General features: G+C 42.6%; 2 protein-coding genes across 2 annotated transcripts in view; one reads left to right on the top strand and one right to left on the bottom strand.

The window, feature by feature from the left end:
- LOC141426931 (long-chain-fatty-acid--CoA ligase 4-like) overlaps positions 1–9,149 on the top strand; it is a 42,990-nt gene extending 33,841 nt beyond the window's left edge. The window contains 8 exon segments of the mRNA XM_074086208.1: positions 593–708; positions 1,558–1,701; positions 2,649–2,827; positions 3,794–3,893; positions 4,741–4,894; positions 6,058–6,333; positions 7,223–7,291; positions 7,294–9,149. Of these exon segments, the coding sequence (XP_073942309.1) occupies positions 593–708; positions 1,558–1,701; positions 2,649–2,827; positions 3,794–3,893; positions 4,741–4,894; positions 6,058–6,333; positions 7,223–7,291; positions 7,294–7,376 (1,121 nt within the window). The 3' untranslated portion in view covers positions 7,377–9,149.
- A 2,292-nt stretch (positions 9,150–11,441) lies between these two features.
- On the bottom strand, positions 11,442–18,937 carry LOC141426928 (transcription elongation factor SPT5-like). The gene is given in 7 exon segments (XM_074086201.1): positions 11,442–12,502; positions 13,232–13,417; positions 14,008–14,688; positions 14,691–16,517; positions 16,615–16,746; positions 17,472–17,550; positions 18,587–18,937. Coding segments are annotated over 7 exon segments (3,264 nt in total). The 5' UTR covers positions 18,811–18,937; the 3' UTR covers positions 11,442–12,367.
- Positions 18,938–18,942: the final 5 nt, after the last annotated feature.

The following is an 18,942-nucleotide window of genomic DNA, read 5'->3' on the forward strand; positions in this document are numbered from 1 at the left end:
GAAAAAAAAAGGATAGCTGAACTAGTTAGGCTACTAATTGACGTTTGGCCAAAATTTACTAATTAGTAATGCTGATATTGAAAAACTGATTTTTTAAGACAAAACCTAACTTTTAGCTACTAGTAGGCCTTAGTTTTGTAGTCGCTCAAGTTATGTTACAAGCAACATTTTTTTTTGTTACTGTTAGCAAATCTTTTTTTTCTCAGTGTATGCCCATGGCTTTGCCGTGCGCAGATAGAATATGCGCTTGTTTCGAAAAAATCCTTCTAAAGGTCTACCCACGTCTATCGACACGGAATCAGCAACAGCCAATATAAATTTATGCCTACAAAGAACGAAAGAGACGTCAACACGGCGACAGGCGTTTGGCCGAGCCGATTCAAGCCGAACCATGCCTAGCTCTTATTACGTGCACATAAAAGATTTTTTTCCATTAGCTTTTATCGATTCCGCGTCTATAGATGTGGGAAGACCCTTAGTGTCCCTTTATGACAAATGGCATTTTCCGAAACTCCCACGTTTGAAGAACATGTTTTGTTTCAATACTTGAGTTTACATGTTACAGTGTTAATATTACCACTGGATTTTTCAGGCGTACCGATCGGCTACTCCACCCCGCTTACCATGTTGGACTCCTCTAGCAAGATCATGAAGGGGACCAGCGGCGACGCGACCGTGCTCAAACCTACTTGCATCACCACTGTACCGGTGAGATATTGTCCAACAAAAAGAGTGACAGTCAACCCTGATGTTCCCCAAACAAACGGAACATAGGAGCGGCTGTACCAGACAATCCTGCAATGTTATAACCGGAAGTTTGTGAATCGTGTGTTTGATTGTACGGTCATGGAACCTTTTCAAACGAAAAATCATTACGATGTTTACTGTGAAATGGTTCTATGGTGGCTCATGAATTAAAGTCCCTGAACGTACAGTTACCAGCACCAATATCTGACACAACAAGCGTGCATAAATATCTGATACGATTCTATTTATAGGGCCGGACGGACGTCTCAGATATTTTTGCACTTTGATTGTACATTACGTCGATGATCGTTGAAAACTTTCGGGGTCCCTGCTCAAACGAGTAGGCTACTGGGTGTCCACGGGCACTGCGATGTAGTCGAAATGTCGAAGTAATTATAACACTGAGGTATTAGTGGTAAACTGTTTGTTGATATTTCAGTTATACGGCACACGGTAACGAAACTTGCGCTTTGATTGCGCTGTCTAAATTATTCTTCCTAAAAACTTCCGATATTTTTTCGTGGCAGACTATACTTCGTTATTTTAGCATTAGAAAAAATCAGTAACTAGTGCTTATGATACCAAAAGCATGTAAATGATCATATGTCCTTGCTAATTGTTACATATTTGCTGTCTTATTTTTCAAGATTGTTTTTCAATAAAAAGAAACATCAAGATCGCTTCCTAACTTTTTTTGTAATGCAAAAAAACGAAGTATAACAACATCAAATCCTTCACATTTATAGTAGAAGGACGATGCGAATCTGTGACGACGATGAACTAATGCTAGCTTCCCTTTTACCCCCCCAGTTGATAATGGACCGCATCAGCAAAGGCATCACGGACAAGGTCGGGCGCTCCGGGCCGTTCGCGGCGGCGCTCTTCAAGTGGGCTTACACGTACAAACTGATCTGGATGAAGCGAGGCTACGACACGCCTCTGCTCAACAAACTTGTGAGTATAGTGTTCTTAAATTCGCGTTTTTTTAAAATTCCTTCTTTTAACCTGCTCTGGCTCTTTGCTAGGCATGCTTTATCCCTGTCCAACAAGCTAAGGATGTATTTCTGTATTACAAAACAGTCCAGACAGAATCCAATGGACTGATTAAAATTAAACCTTCACATGTTTTTGGGAATTGGAGCTGAACAATTTGTATACGTGTCCTTGGTTAGAGACCTTTTTTGAAAAGAAAATGTACCGATCGAAGTTCGGGCGGGGCGCTAGTATAATCGACATCAGAAAGTTAAAACTGCTAAAGCGCTAAAATGTAGGTTGAAAGAACAGGAAGAAATATTTATTGCCCATAAAAAAAAAACTTACGTATAGCTCGAATGAGTGAAAAGGTAGATAGATGCTCTATCTATGTGGCAAAAGTCTCGGGCTCAGCATGTGCGGTGAGGATTATGCTTGACCGCGCTGATTTTCAGCCTGCACCTCTACACAGCGTATAGACAATACACGAGACGAATAGGCGATGGACGGATTGCTACCACCATCTTGCTCGCTAATCCTGCCGTGAAGCAGCAGTGCTTGCACTGTTGTTTCGGCGTGGAGAATAAGAGCCGGTGCAATTACTGGCACTTGAGGTATCCCATCTTAGGCCTCTAGGTTGGCAACGCATATGCAATACCCCTGAGGTGTTGCAAATGTTTATGGGCGGTGGTGATCTCTTACCATCAGGAGACCCAATTGCTCGTTTGCCATATATGCTGACCGCTTCGCGATGTCACAAAAAAATGATTTTATTTTTATTTTTTTATTATTTGTTTAAATTGTATTACTAATGTATTTTTGTGAAAAAGCGAATAAACATTTTCTATATACATAAATATAAGCGAAAAGGTATAGGGAAGAAAAAACATTCTGCCGAAGTATGTTGTAAAGGCACCGCTCCCCTCCAGATGTTCACCAAGGTGACGGCGCTGCTGGGCGGGCACATGCGCCTGATGATCTCTGGCGGCGCGCCGCTGTCGCCCGACACGCACGCGCAGATCAGGATCTGCATGTGCTGCGACGTCGTCACCGGGTACGGCCTCACAGAGACCACCTCCTGCGCCACCGTGGCCGACCACTACGACAGGTACACGACCATTATAATAATTCTTCACTATAGGTAGTGCCAGTGCCACTAGAGTTGAAGCATAGTAAAACAGGAGAAGTAAGTTCACTGCAAACAAAAGTACATCGGTTGGCGCCGCTACGCACGCACACACTGATAATTTAAGGAGGATTAAGTTTTCTTTAGTCAAGGCTGCGCTGCGCTGCCGTCGGTGCTGTACGTTTTGATTTTAGCTCGCTCGTCTTGCGCTCGCTTCGTACGTACGTTTTTTTTTGTATTAGGTATAGTTGTAAATTAGTAGTATATGTGTAGTGTAATAGTTTCGTGCAAGGACACATGAAAAAATAATAGATACCTTTAAACAATATAGTTATAATATTATGTGTAGATAAACAAGAGTAGTATGTATACAGTCGCCATCACCATTCCGGCAAATTTATAATATTTGAAAATTTAGTTAATAATAACATAGCGGGCTAGAATCTTGTTTGTCTAGACACAGACATAAGACAATTTTAAGTCAACTTTCGTACTAAAATTATTTGCCGGTAGGTAATTAATCTAAAATAGACATCCACAACCCTAAGCGTCCGCGCCGGAGTAGGCAGTTTAGTCTCCTAAAGGGTCGGAATTTACATACTTCTCCTATTGTACTATGGTTGAAGTCACGCACACAAGAACGTGTCATGTAATGCAGCTGAATTTGAAATTTACTCGTTAATTCTCCTTTTGTGCAATCAGTTCTTTTTGTAGCTGTGTGTAATCATTCACTTCAACTCTCGTGGCACTACCTATATCACTTGTAGCACTCTGAGCTGTAGGCGTAAGTTTATCTAAATATATTTGATAATTTTACAAAAACTGTATCGACAAAAAGTTCTACATAACCAATACTTGCTACTATACTATAACTTGTTAGCTATACGACTCGTTTGTTCAAGAGAAAGAACAATTTGTTCACAGATGTTGATGAATGAATGGTTTCAGGTCGACGGGTCGCGTGGGCGCGCCGACCACCGGCACTGACATCAAGCTGGTCAACTGGGAGGAAGGCGGCTACCGGGTCACCAACAAACCATTCCCGCAGGTAAATATACTAAGGTACTCTATAGGCAACACGGCCATGTCATTTAGGTAGAGGTAGTATTATTGGCAGAGGGGAAATAGATGCAAAGGCTCACCCCGTCTAAAATTATCTAAGATTAAAGAGAAAAAAAAAACTAATATAATTTTTTGAGTTATTACCGTTTTACTACAGAACCACTTGGTTTTTATATTGATATTTTGTGTGTTGTGTACTACCTGTGAGTAAACTATGTAAAAAATCAAGTCAAAATAGCTCAAGGGCTGATGTCGTGCCCTTATCTGGCTACGGCCTTTGCCATAAACTTCCGTTGAAGGAACACATCGTGAAGTAACCTTTTATCGGCAAAGGATAACGTAAATAAACCTGTATACACATGGAAAACAATTCCATTGCGTAAGTTCCTAATCCACAGGTGGGAAATAACAGTCATAATCTTCTCATTCTGAGCCTGTACTTAATAGTGGGACAAATACAGTTTTCGCTTCTCATGCTCGTAAAGTTCGTGTTTATGCTGGATCTAGGCGACATAAAATTACTTTATATGCTCTAGTGCATAAAATAAAATCTTCATAATCAGGTGTCAACTGCCACAAACAAAGAAGTTTCTACATTTTTTTTCAATAATTTTATTATTTATGTAAAACTAAAAATAAAATGTACATAGTAAGTGAACAATTGTCAGAAAATCAGAGTGTAAAACTCGAGCATTAAACCCATTTTCCCCTCGACGTCTCTATCCACCCTCGCCGTGCACGTCTTGGGTAAAATGGCTCGTTTTATGGTCTTGTTGTACAATCTACTATTATAGGTCAGAGATGTTATTGTTGATGAGACGTTGTGATTGCAGGGCGAGATAGTGATCGGCGGCGACAGCGTGGCGGAGGGCTACTACCGCAACCCGATCAAGACTAAGGAGGAGTTCGTGGACATCGAGGGCTGCCGCTGGTTCCGCTCCGGAGACATCGGCGAGCTGCACCACGACGGCTGCATTAAAATCATCGGTCAGTCTCGCCCACTGTTCATAGTCCTGCTAATATTACATACATACATACATACATACATAAAATCACGCCTCTTTCCCAACGGGCAGGTAGGTAGGCAGAGACTACATCCTTCCACTTGCTACAATTCTGGCATACAACTCTCGCTTCATCTACATTCATCAATCTTTTCATGCATGCACGTCGGTTTAGAGTACTCCTGACCCGACCTTTCTTCAGAACGTCCCCGATTTGATCGTGGTACGTTCGTCTAGGCCCTATGCCTTCCTCTCCCAACGTTCCCATTCACGCTCGTCTTATACATTTGCTTAGTCAATCTGTTTTCATTCATTCTCTCAACATGCCCAAACCATCCAAGCATCCCTTTCTCAATCCGTGTGTATACCTTAATTTACACCACAGCGTTCCCTTATCGCACTATTTCTAATTCTGTCACTCAATTTTACACCTAACATACTTCTTCTATTCTACTCTGATGCCTTTCCTGCCACACCCAACTTTCACTTCCATACATACATGATATGCCAATATTAGTACAGCAATAACAGCCGTGGTGGCCCAGTGGTTTGACCTTCGCTTTTTCGACAGCGGATTCGCACTGAGCCTTCTCAATCCCTCTCATTCTGAGAGGAGTTCCGTGCCCTGGAACGTATATACATAGAAGATAAGTAATTTACTGAATCAGGCTTTAATTTGCGGAGGTCCATATCAATGAACTAAAAGAATTTCATTGCTTATCCGCGACCTTATGATAGCTAAGTTTATGCAAGATATGCGTGTTCATGCAGTTCCTCCACCTCCACACTGTAAGAAAAGAACACACACAAATCACACAAACCTATCTATTAACACCACTACACTACACTGACGCATTTTGAACTCAACCAGAGCTCATCTTCAGAGCAGCACAACCGTACACCCATGCTACCAGATGTTAGACTAAAGAACAAAAAGCAAAAAGTAAAGGTGAGCAAAGAAATTATTATCGTTCACTCTGAGTCGGCAATTACAGGTCGTACATTAATCTCACTCGTGTTTGAACGCCTGGACGAATTTGTATAAAAGTACGGTAGAGCTAACGAAATTATTGCGTACGAAAATATGCCAAAACTCGAAAAGCATCCTTAACTTCACTCATAAAAAACGCTCGAATCCTATTCCAGACCGCAAAAAGGACCTCGTGAAACTCCAAGCCGGCGAATACGTGTCCCTCGGCAAAGTGGAAGCGGAACTTAAAACGTGCCCCATAGTGGAGAACATCTGCGTGTACGGCGACAGCTCCAAGAACTTTACGGTGGCGCTGGTGGTGCCCCACCCGCAGCATCTGGCCGAGCTGGCGGCGCGCGCCGGCCTGCCGCCCGGGGACTTCGACCAGCTCTGCAAGAGCGAGGCCGTCGAGAAGGCTGTCGTCAAGGAGCTCGCTGACCACGCTAAGAAATGTGAGTCCCATGGGAACTGGGATGGGAGGTGTTTCAGCTGGGGGGCGTTTTGATCGTTTTTAGACCCCACCCTTGTCACACTTGTTAGGCCGGGAATACACATGTCTCGCACGTTTTCACATAAAGGTAGCTTGCACGCTTCCACGCAAAGCTAGTTTCCATGGTGTAACGATGGAGCAGAAGCAGTTATGCAGTTATCTTTGAAGCGTGTTTTTTAATGTTATGGTTAAAGAACTTTATTTCTCAAAGAAATTTACATTTCACTTATTGAGAAAATGCTTAAACATACAGTATCAGCGAGCACCGAAAAATACACCAAGTTAAACTAACATGCAACTTTTAAAACTTAAATTCTATACATTGTAATGTTTAAAACTACCTATAAATAAATAAATAAATATCATGGGACACTTGACACCAATTGACCTAGTCCCAAACTAAGCAAAGCTTGTACTATGGACACTAGGCAACGGATAAACATACTTATATATATAAATACATACTTAAATACATATTAAACATCCAAGACCCGAGAACAAACATTCGTATTATTCATACAAATATCTGCCCCGGCCGGGATTCGAACCCGGGACCGTAAGCTTCGTAGTCAGGTTCTCTAACCACTCGGCCATCCGGTCGTCATAAGGGTCGGTATAAGTTTCTTAACTTTACCAATCGAAATCCTAGATCAATTTATTTATTATTTTATTAAATTTGAGACGATCGATTATCAACTATTTATTATTATAATTGGTAGTCTGGTTATCAAACTACCATATTTTGTTATTTTCACATGTTAAAAGATGCATTCTCTCTCTCTCTTGTCTCTGTTTGACAATACATACCCCTCTTGCCGTCGGTTTAACCCAAATGTTAATTCAATTAACAGGTGGCCTAGAAAGATTTGAAATCCCGACCGCCGTGAAGCTGTGCACGGAGGTGTGGTCCCCCGACATGGGCTGGTGACGGCCGCCTTCAAGATCAAGCGGAAAGACATCCAGGAGCGGTACAAGGAAGACATCAAACGCATGTACGCCTCGTGAGCGCCCCACGCCGCGCACTGAGCGGCCGAGCGCCGAGCGCCGAGCGCCGAACGCCGAACGCCGAACCACCCACGACTCCCGCTTGACGTCTAACGCCAAACGTATCGGAACGTGTAACGTTAAACAACACCGACTTCTTTTCTAAATGTGCCCCGAACGTTCCCCGTTTTGATGAGTTGCTCAATAATTTATTTTCTTATTGCTTTTTTATAAGTGTGGTTTTGTGCGAGCGGGCGTTACTGGTTCCGTTTTCAGTGTGCTCTGTAACTCGTTAGTTTCGTTGTTAGTGGCAATCCATGCCGACGATTTTGAGCTGCTCGCGTCAGACATATTTGAATTATGGTGTTTTGGTGTATGTGTTGGCACGTGTCGTCTGTCGAGCGCCGCTCCAGGTGTGTCTGACGTCAGCAGCGATTAGGTTTTATTATTATCGATATCATAATTGCGCCTCTGTGAGGTGACCGCAGTTATTTGGCTATTATGTTTACTTATATTTATTTCCATCTTGGACACGTCTTAAATTAACTAACGTGGTTGGCGCCGCTCGCGGGGACGACGCGGCGCGGGTTGTACAGATTTATGCAATGGGATGTAGATTTGTATTTTGTAAATTATTTATGAAAATATTAGGTAGCTTAGATAACCGAGATTTTAGGCCTGAAACTTTTTATATAGTTATTTGTATATCGTGCACATTACATTGTCTGTTTTAGATATGTAAAAAAATATATGCCAAATATTGATGTTACGTGCAATCAAACATCACGCCGGCACACCCGGTCAGCAATAGCACCGGTCCTCGTACAGACATTCGCAGGAAGCTTCGTTCGGTTCTAAGTTTCTATATTTTAATAATTTTGATATAAGTGTTGTACATATTTATGTCGAAACAATGCAGTTCGTGTAGTAGCAATGCAACATTTTTACATAAGGATGAAAGGAATGAATGAGTGCTCGGTTCAATATATTTTGTATAAAAAAATACACATTCGGTCACAACCTGATGAGATTTCATGAGATTTTTATAATTAAGACCCTCATGTACAGATCTGATTACAGTCGAACTGTCAGGGTGATCCGCAGTCTTGTCGATATTGGGCTGGCGCCTGGCGTACGCGCGTGCGCGGCGCCGCTGTTGTCGCAATGTTGGCGACACGGAGGGTCCGTTACAAGGGAACACTCTTATTGAAATACTGAAATTCTTTAGAGTAAGTTAACTGTTTTAGTACTTAGGGGGGTTGGGGATGTTTCGCTGCTGTTAAAAATGTTTTATAATAATTTTTGCAATACTAGTTTCGATTAGTTTGGGCTGTAGCATGTGATGAGTTAGTCGCGTATTCGTTTAGCCAAATGGTTTGTTTTAATTCGTATCGTTTAGGAGGCCGCCGCGGCGGACTGTGAAATTGTTAATTAGTTTTATCTCAATCGTGGCTATTCTGCATTTTATTCTATTTTGAAGGCGCATTTTGCTGAGCATTTACATACACGCTGGTTTGATCAAATGTTTGTTATAATCGAATTTTAATGTCAATGTATATCCGTACATAGAATAGGTATATCGTTACCTAGCTGGAAACATAAAATTCCATTGATGTATTTATTGTGAATATATGTGATCGTTACTATAATAGGTAGCATCATATTTTTCGATGTATATAATTATTCGAAAATAACGAAACGGTATTAGCAAGTTTTTGCTCAGTTTATGTGACTGCATTTTGTTTGGAATTCTTGAAATACAATTGAAAACAATAAATGTTAATAAAATCATTACATATTCAGTTTTATTTTTCCCCCTCAATATCCAACCGCATTGAACAAACAAGAAAACAACATCTGAGATTTAATAACACATACACAAGCTAGAAAAATACGAACAATTAGATATAACTAAAAATTGAACAGACTACAAAAAACCATGAAAATATTTTCTTACCAGTCAAGTCGGTGCCTCACCACAAGCCATCAGGAGTGATTGAAGCCCAATATATGTATAGTATGTAGGTGAGGTAGACGACTATAGGTCCACTCCTGCTGGCTCTTAAATTTTTTGTTATAATTTTTTTTTTCATGCTTTTTAGTGTAGGTAAATAATCTAAGATACATCATCAGCCTACAGCAGTCCACTGCTGGACATAGGCCTCTTCCATGGCGCGCCACAACACTGTGGGGTGTAAGGGGGAACTCAAAATCCCAATCTCCAAATGTCAACCTCACCTGCCCGTGGTGCACCCTGCTAGCAACTGACGAGGCTCTGGCGACCGACAGATGGCGGAATAACCATCCAAAAGCAACTAGGCAAAATTAAGCAGGCCAGCAACGGGCAGCAGCGCTGCTGGCGCAAGTGGCCTAGTTCTGCGATCACCAACACGCCTGCCCAGCGTGGTGATTATTGGCAAAACCTTTTATGGCAGCACAACCTTTAAGATACATTAGTTTAATATTATCTGCTCGTCACCTTTTATGAAATAGCTTTTTCCGATGCAGAGACGTTCATTATTGAGGAGTCCTTGTGCTTCACCATCCACCCACACACACACACATCAGATTTCACCCTATGCATTACGACGAGCATAAATGACTTCGCAAGCGCACTGTGTTAATAGTAGATTATTGTCGTGGCCTGGAAGTAGGCAATTGCTGGCTGAGTATGAGTATTAAACGGACGAGCTTGCGAGTCCGTTTAACTAATACGAAGCCAGCAATTGCTATTCCAGCCGAGACTAATATAAAGCTTTTCTCAAAAATGTTGAATAATTCTGAAATAGAATAAACTTTTTCTCAAAATATACCTATTACAAAATTTAATTTTTTTCCAATATTTTTCTTATGCTTTCCCGCCTTTTTCATTAAAAATAAACTGCAGGTGTATTTTTCCACCGAAAACACCACAAGCTATTTCAGACCCAATAGAAAAAGTCCGGAGTTCCAACAAAATATCTGATACCGGCCTTATTAGACTTGGCTGTATACGACTTGTGCTAACATTTCATGGCCTTTTTAACTTTTAAAAAAAATGTGACTGATTGCAGGCGCGCTAATTCATTATTGTTGAGCTAACGCGCCTGCAATCTTTTTAACTTTTTAATTTTTCGCTGACCATAACTATGCACTTCACCTTCTGATATGTCAAGAATAATGTCAACTTTTACGGTCATTTTTGAGAAAAGTAATTTAATTTCAACCCGTGAAGTAGTTGTCGAGTAGTAGTTCCGTTGGTCAAATGTGGTCTTTATCATCAGTTCCACTTCACCAGATGATAATTTTCAAGATCAAATACACGAGTTACTACTAAATATATCCAAATTACCAGAGACACCTTACAATATTCGAAGAGTTGCCTCAATTTCCTTAGGATCCAATCATCAGATCCTGATATTAAATGATATTGTAACGGATAACTCACATCAAAGTCCGGTGAAGAAGGGCTACGAAATAGCCCGAAACAGTCGAGCTAAACTCGATTTAAGACGGTAGCGAGTCTCACGGTAGTTTCATGTTCATCAGATCCTGATTTGGTGCGTATACGAACGAAAAAATTTATTCAAATCGGTTCATAAACGACGGAGTTTTGAGGTAACAAACATAAAAAAAATACAACCGAATTGATAACCTCCTCCTTTTTTTTTAAGTCGGTTAAAAATACATAGATGCCGTTTTAAAGAGACCCGTATCAACATATCGCTGGTTAAAATCCAGCAATGGGCTTCCGCCGGGCCACAACAGTGAAATCAGTATTTAGATTTTCTAAGTACCAAAATGTTTCTTTTGGACCTTTTTAGTGTTAAAGAAAAGAAAAGAAAAGAACGTCGACTTCAATCAGTAAAGGCTATGAGCTTCAGCTATGAGAAACAAAAATGATCGAAAATTTAATGTCTGATTTCTTATTTTGCCGGTCGATTCTTCAATTTCCAAATAATTATCTGTTTTTGCTTAATTTTCATATTTCAAGTTTTATTTTCCTGTTATTTCCCTAGTGTTTTCGTCTCGGTATATACGTATATACATTAAAATATAAAATAATAAAATCTTCAAATATTGAGTTGCGAATAAAACAAATCTCTGGTATTTATATTATAATTTATTAATGTAAATATTTTACATCATTTTTCCTCCCATTCGGAGATTAGTCCTTACATTATTTATAGTACAATAACGATAATTTAAAACAAGTGTCGTCTACAAGAAACTAGAGCTATCCGGCAATCGGATAACTAAAGGAGAACAAGATAATAATTCATTGAAAATGCGCATTTTTGAAGTACTTTTGTTACAGACATTAGTTTGATTAACTAATTTAATATTCAAATGAAGCCTTTGCAAAATACATAATTAGAACCGAAAAAAAAAATTATGTCGGCATAGTTTACATACATATTCGTGCAAAATAACAGCTTTCTAGCATTGATAGTCCTTGCTCAGGGACGCGCGGACGGACAGACAGACAGAGAGACATGGCGAAACTATAAGGGTTCCGTTTTTGCCATTTTGGCTCCGGAACCCTAAAAAGGTAAGTCAGAAAGTGATGAGATTTGAATTAAATATCTCTTAAGGAGTCGAAATTATAGAATTGACAGGAATAAAAAATAACAAAAGACCTTTTATTTTAAGTTTTCACGAATGTACAAAATTGCCGTGCGCTTGGTAGTCAACTAGACATTTCTACTTCCACTTTATTTCGTTAAGATTCTTGTTTTGTCTAAATTTAACATTGCCACTAGACTTCATTTATGCATTTCATTATCAATCATCACCATGATTAAACCGAATAAACTATTCGACTAAACAAGAAACCGGAAAAGCTAACAGTCTGACAAAACATAATTCGGCGAAACAAAGATTCGACGAAATAAGAATCCGACAAATCACGGAGCTAACCGTGCATCTATCATGCCGACAGTCAGTATGATGTAAGTACATCAATGTAGATACATCAACTGAGGAATAACGGAACACAATTCTTGAGGTAAACCGAGCTTCATCTGCTAGATTTAGGCTGTGCTCATCTTGCAGAGATGCCTCAGCTGCATGATTTTGATGTCGTCTTGACCAAACTTGACCACGCCCTCTTGGTTCTCTATACTGATGAGTTGACCAACAGCCTCTCGCTCTTCGCCTGCGACCACCTGAGAAAAACAATAGCAATTATTATTGTTGATTGACAATCTGAAGCTTCATTTATGCAACAGATGTGTTCACGCAGCGCCTCCACCTTCACACTGGTAGGGTGGTGAATGGTTGTGTTACTCTGAGGATGAACTCTCAACTTCTCAATTTCCTTGCATTTAAATGTTGTAGTTGGTCTAATGAGTTCGCTTGAAGGGGTTACTAACTCCCATATACTCATACTCCTTTATTGATAGTATTATTATCAAGTAAGTAAGTATAATTTGAATTTTACAGCGCATTGGTTTTACTGTAATGCTGTAATTTTTTTATTGGCAAATAAATAAATAAATTATAACATGTAATTTTGTTAAATTATTCTAAAGGTAATCAATTTACCCGAATGCAAAGAGATGCATTTATTAACTATCATTCAATGTTACGCCTCCAACTACATTTATCATTAAATTTCGAAGGACTACAAATCGCTTTTTAAGTTAAACGTTTGTGTTTGTTCTTGTATCGATTTCTTTCATTGAATTCAGTTAGCTTTTTTATCGTTCTTATTTTTTTGTCTTGTTTGACCTTTTCACTTCATTTTACTTTTTAATTGTTATATTTTGCGGGCGATTTTTTTTTAAAAATAAATTTTCTGTAAGTAGTCCTTGGTTGAAACTGCTGGAACTCCACAAAAGTGACCTCATGAAGTCATCAACGTATACGTCACGTCACGTCACGGCGCGGCGTACCTTGACGCGCTCCCCGGAGGCGGGCACGACGGGCTCGAGCAGCGCGTTGGGCACGGACAGCACGCGGTCCTCGTGCGGCAGGAACACGGCGCACGTGGCGCCCGACAGCCCGCGGATGACGCCCGTCTGCCCCGCCAGCGCCGCCAGCCCCGCCTCCTCCGCGCCCGCCGCCGCGCGCACGCGCACCTAACAACAACAACAACGCTCAAAAAATCGTTCCAATAAGCAAAAAAAAAATAAAAAAATATATCATGGGACACTCACTTGACACCAATTGACCTAGTCCCAAACTAAGCAAAGCTTGTACAATGGATACTAGGCAACGGATAAACATACTTATATAGATAAATACATACTACATACATATTAAACATCCAAGACCCGAGAACAAACATTTGTATTATTCATATCTTCCATGGCTGGGAATCGAACCCGGGACCTCAAGCTTCGTAGTCAGGTTCTCTAACCACTTGGCTATCCAATCGTCGAAAGCAATATACATTTCAAATAACATAGGGCTCTGTTTCCACGAGAGATGTGCGAGGAATGTGTCTTTCATGGACCAATAGGAATCCTTCATTAATTAGCCCAGCTCCCCTCAGCTGTTCAGATGTGCTGTGCAAGGATAGGTAGTAAATGAAGTGTTTCTATTGGTTCATGAATTGTATAATTCTTCTTCTTTCTCACACAAGTATAATTTCGTCAAAACCTAACTGAGGCAAAATAAAGAAAGAAATTCTACGTCAACTAATAAAATTTCTGGATTTGTCGCTCACCTCTACTTCTGTGGTGTGCCAGTCGCCGCCCGCGCCGCCGGCGAAGGGCGAGCGCGGCGAGAAGCCGCCCGGCGACGGCGTGCCCAGGTAGCCGGCCGCGTAGCCCGCCGGCGACGGCGACGGCTGGTACGGCGAGTACGAGTGGTCCGAGCCGTACATGGTGCCCGGCGTCTGCGGCGTGAAGGGTCCCTGCCCGTAGCCGGCCGGGTACTGCGGCGCCGGCGACTCCTCCAGCCCGTAGTCGAACTCTGTGCGCGCGGGGGTGGCGGCCGCCGCCGGGTCCCAGGCGCCGTGCGCCGGCGTGCGGCTGCCGTCGTGCGAGGGCGTGGCCGAGCCGTAGTGCGGCGTGCGGTTGCCGATGTCGTAGATGGGGGTCTGCGAGCCGTGCATGGGCGTCTTGAGGCCCGTGTCGCGGTACGTGGGCGTGGCGGCGCCGGCGGCCGTGGGCGTGCGGCCCGGCGTGCGGCTGTAGAAGGACGAGGAGCCGTCCTTGGCGGGCGCGCCCACGTTGGCGATGTGGCTGCGGTCCACGGAGATGGTCTGGCAGGCGGAGTGCAGCTCGACGCGCGCCGTGCTGCCGGTGGCGTCCTTGACGATGCCGACGTTGCCCTTGTAGGGCCCGCCGGTGATCTTGATGGTCTGCCCGATGAGCTCGCGGTCGCGCGTGACGCCGCCGCGGCCGGCGCCCCGCGCGCCCCGCCCGCGCGGCGTGCCGCCCCGCGCCCCCCCGGGTGCATCGGCGACTGGATGCGCGGCGACATGAACCCGAGCGACAGGCTGTTGGCGGCCGACGGGTTCTTGTTGCCGCCGGCGAGCTGCAGATGCCGCGTCTTGCACACGAACACTCCTCCGTTGTCGAGGTACATCCTCGATTGGAGGAAAGCGAAGTTCCTGTACAGATGTTTGATCTCGCCGTTGCGGCCGGCGTGCGGCCCGTCTATGACCTTCACGATGTCTTTCTTCTGTATCGTGTTCTGCTCGGAGTCGAGCGCCATCGTGAAGCGGTTCTCGCGGCGTTTCTGCAGCGCTTGGGGCTTGCACTCGATCACCTTGCCTTGCATCCCTAGCACGTGGAAGTTTTCTTTTTCCAGTCGGACTATGACACCGACGGTCTGGGGGTCCAGTTGGACCATGTCGCCCCACTGGAACTGTCCGAGGGAGTCGACGCCGGTGGCCATGTCGGAGCACAGCTGCAGGTCCCGCGGGAGCACCTCCAGCTCGTGCATGGTCAGATCGGACACGAGCACGACCCGATGGGGCTCCACGCGCACTATGAGGCCGGTGTCCCCTTCGTACCGGCCCGCCAGTACCTTCACGTGGTCGCCCTGTTTGAAGTACTTCCTCAGCTCGTTGGGCTTGAACACGAGGGGGTCCTTGAGCGCATCGTGCTTGGGCATCACGGTGATCATAGATCCGTCTATCGCAATGATCCTGGCTTGCAAGTTGGCGAGATCGCCGGAGCAAACCTCGACGTTGTCGCCCATCGAGAAGGAATGGAGGCTGGTCGGGTCGTCTTTGGCCGGCGCCGCGAGCTCGATGTCGATGCCTTCGGGTTGCTCCTCGAATCTTTCCAATTCGGTCAGGGTCGGTTTCACGCCTTCAGCCAGTATGGCCGACATCGTGAAGTTCTTGTATAAGAAACCTTTCCGAGAGTATCTGTTGCCCTCAAAAAGTAAAAAGTCACCATCGGATGTGACTTCGCCGCCGATCGCTCTGATAGCCTCTGGATCGAACGGTTTGGCTGCAGGGCGTCTTTTCTTTTTCCTCTTGGCCGCTTCGTTTTCGCTCTGTACCGTCCGCAGAGCTCCTCGAAGTCTCGTGTAGTCTATTCTTGGTAACAATTTCAGATGCACCTGGTTCTGTGCTAGATCGACGTAGTCGACTTGTGCGATGTCGTCTTTATAGAGACCTCTCTTGAGTCGCACCCATTGTTTAGGCTTCAATCCTGACTGTTCTTTGACTACTCTGAGGACATCTGTCATTTCTTTGATTGGTACCATTTCTTGCTTCCAAATACCTAACCTTAGAGTTCCCACATTGTTTATGAGGGCTTTCACGTGCGTCTGTTTGTATGCTTCTATGTAGATATAGCCTTTGACTCCTTCTGGGGCCACAACTGACTTTATTTGGAATGGTTCTTCTGAGAATTGATACGCAATGAATTTCCTCATGAGGAGCAGGACTGTAGCTTTCTCTTCTCCAATTCTGCACTTGACCATCCAGAGATTGGGGTCTTTGATACCAGGGAGAAGAGTTTGCTGTGTGATTTCGTCAGACATTTCCTCGCCGCCCTCACCGAAGTGTCTGAGCGCCACGGACTCGTCTGCATACTTATTCCGGAAGTACTCTTCTATCTTCTCAGCCTTTTGTGTGTCCCACAAGTTGGTCCCGCGCCGCCGGCCCTCGATCTCTCGCGCTGTTGGCCCGATTTCGTCCACTTCGTTGCCAACAATGCCCATTTCCTGAGCACCTTCCTCCCATTCTTCATCTTCTTCAACTTCATCATCCACCTGAGTAGTAAAAAAAATACCACAATATAAGCTGTCTTCTTGTATTGATTATAAGACTAATGTTTACAGTGAACAATTGCAATGAATAAATGCGTACCTCAGCCTCATCGATGATGAAGCCTCCATAGCGGCTGTCTTTCTTGCGCTTCTTTCTGTGGCGGGCCTCCTCTTCATCCTCGTCATATTCTTCAGAGTCCACCAGGTCCTCGCCCTCAGGCTCTTCCTCATCCTGAACAAGATAGGTGTGATTGCTGCATGACCCAGAATGATCAATCCAGACATCCAGAATGAGCAATAATAATGCATGATCTGATAATTAAAATCTTTTATGGTGATTACATGGGGGTTTGAATTATCAAATAGTACAATATTGTATATTTAAAATAATAAATTGTAAACCCAGCAGCCAGAGCACAGTTGACACAGTTGGTGCTAGTATTGCAAGTTCCGTTTGATAACGGGACGTAGTTAAGCAAAAAGGATCCAACCCTCAACAATTAATTTCTTAATTTTGGATCTACTTTCAGTAGGAATAAAAGCAAATTTTAAGAATAACATGACAATGCTTTGGATCCTTTTCGCTAAACTACGTCCAACTTTGACATTAGTTGTTGGAATTGGTTTGTACCATCAGGCAAATATGTGGTCTACCACCCTAAAGTTGGAAATTGTTTGCATGTCATAAAACAATAATTCCAATAGACGTGTTGTGTATGTCAACTTGAAAGTTCGACTTTAGCAATATATTCATTTGATAGGAACTTGTTTCAAAATTGATAGACCACTTATTTGGCTGATGGTACATAACTAAATGAGCCAATCACAAGCAGCACCGTAATGTCAGACAGACATTACTATACTAACGCCATCTAGCAATGTTCCACCTATCATAAAATCCTCAATGCTTATATAAAATGGCATTTTATATAAGGAAAGATGACTTAAAACCCTTACCTCTACCTCCTCGTCTCCTGATGCCTCCTTCGCCTCGTCATCTTTGTTCCGGCTGCCACCAGACCCAGCCGAATGACTTCTATAAAGAGGATATTTCACTTCACTACTACTCGATCCTTTGAATATCATTTTTAGGCACTACTAGTTACCAGCTTTACTGAACAAGAATCACTGTGGCTATGAACTGCAATGAGCCTGAATATATACCATGGTCCGTGTTGCCAGGAGTTTCATATATCCCACAATTCTGTGTTGTATGTTGTTTTTGGTAGTCTCTTTTATTTATTCTGTAAGGTAGCATAGTGTATATGTAGTCTTATATATTTTTAAAATTTTTGGGGTATCCTCTCTACCATATCTGGCAACACAGAATGACTCACACATAATAGTAAACATATACTAGTTGAAACGAGTTTGAACCAGTTTGATTGAAGGTCTGTGGATTGATGGCTACTTTCTTCAGTTAGTCATTGAAAATATTGAGTAATGTTGAAAGCCAGTACTTTTAAAGTTATTTTTATGATCATAATGAGGTTTTCGCTAGCTAGATCATTAAAATGTTTGGTTGTATGTAGTCATAGTAAACTGATTCTACAGTACAGTATGGTGTTTGGATTTATATTCTGTTTACTCAAGATATCATTTATTTTGTGCAAGAATGATGCAGAATTAGAAATGCTGATATTTGTTGATTTTAATTGTAAACAGGATGGTGTAATAAAAATAATAATCATGCCATAATAAACAATAATTTTAATTATACTTTTTGACTGGTTCTCAAGTTGTATGTAAGAAAATGATAAAAGATGAAGAATCTGTATTTATTGTCCATTAAGTACTAATTACGGAGTAACTAAGGTACTTGGGCGATATTATATTATCAAGAAGTTAGATAATGACTAAAAAATAAAAAATTATCCACCCAAAATAAAGTAATTTGGTTCCTTTCAAGTTTCCTACAGCTTGTAAATACGTATTCATAAATTCGATGTTTTCGTGTACAAACGCGAAAACATCTTGTTTTTGGATAAATCCCAATCTGACCTAATAAACAAAAATCAACGTAAAGATGTCTACGTAATGTAATGGAGGATAAAAAATGGAATTCTTCTAACCTGGATCGTGAGCGCGAGTGCGATTTAGATCTTGAGCGCGAGCGACTAGGGCTGCGGCTACGGCTCGGGCTGCGACTGCCGGAGCGCGACCGAGACCGAGATCGCGACACCGACCTAGACTTTGCAGACCTATTCGACGCGGCACTCCGCTTCGACCGATTTGACACCACGCTCCCGGCATCAGAGCCACTTCCGGAGAAATTGCTGCCCTCCGAATCCGACATTATCGTTTCCACGAATCTAAAACACTGTTTTAATCCATGTACTTAGCTTACGAAGATTTTTAACAACAAAATACCACGCATCCGTCCTCCCTTTCTTTTACTTTTCTTCGATTCAACTTCGCTTCGATTCGA

Source organism: Choristoneura fumiferana, chromosome 3, assembly GCF_025370935.1.
Source record: "Choristoneura fumiferana chromosome 3, NRCan_CFum_1, whole genome shotgun sequence".
NCBI lineage: Eukaryota > Metazoa > Arthropoda > Insecta > Lepidoptera > Tortricidae > Choristoneura > Choristoneura fumiferana.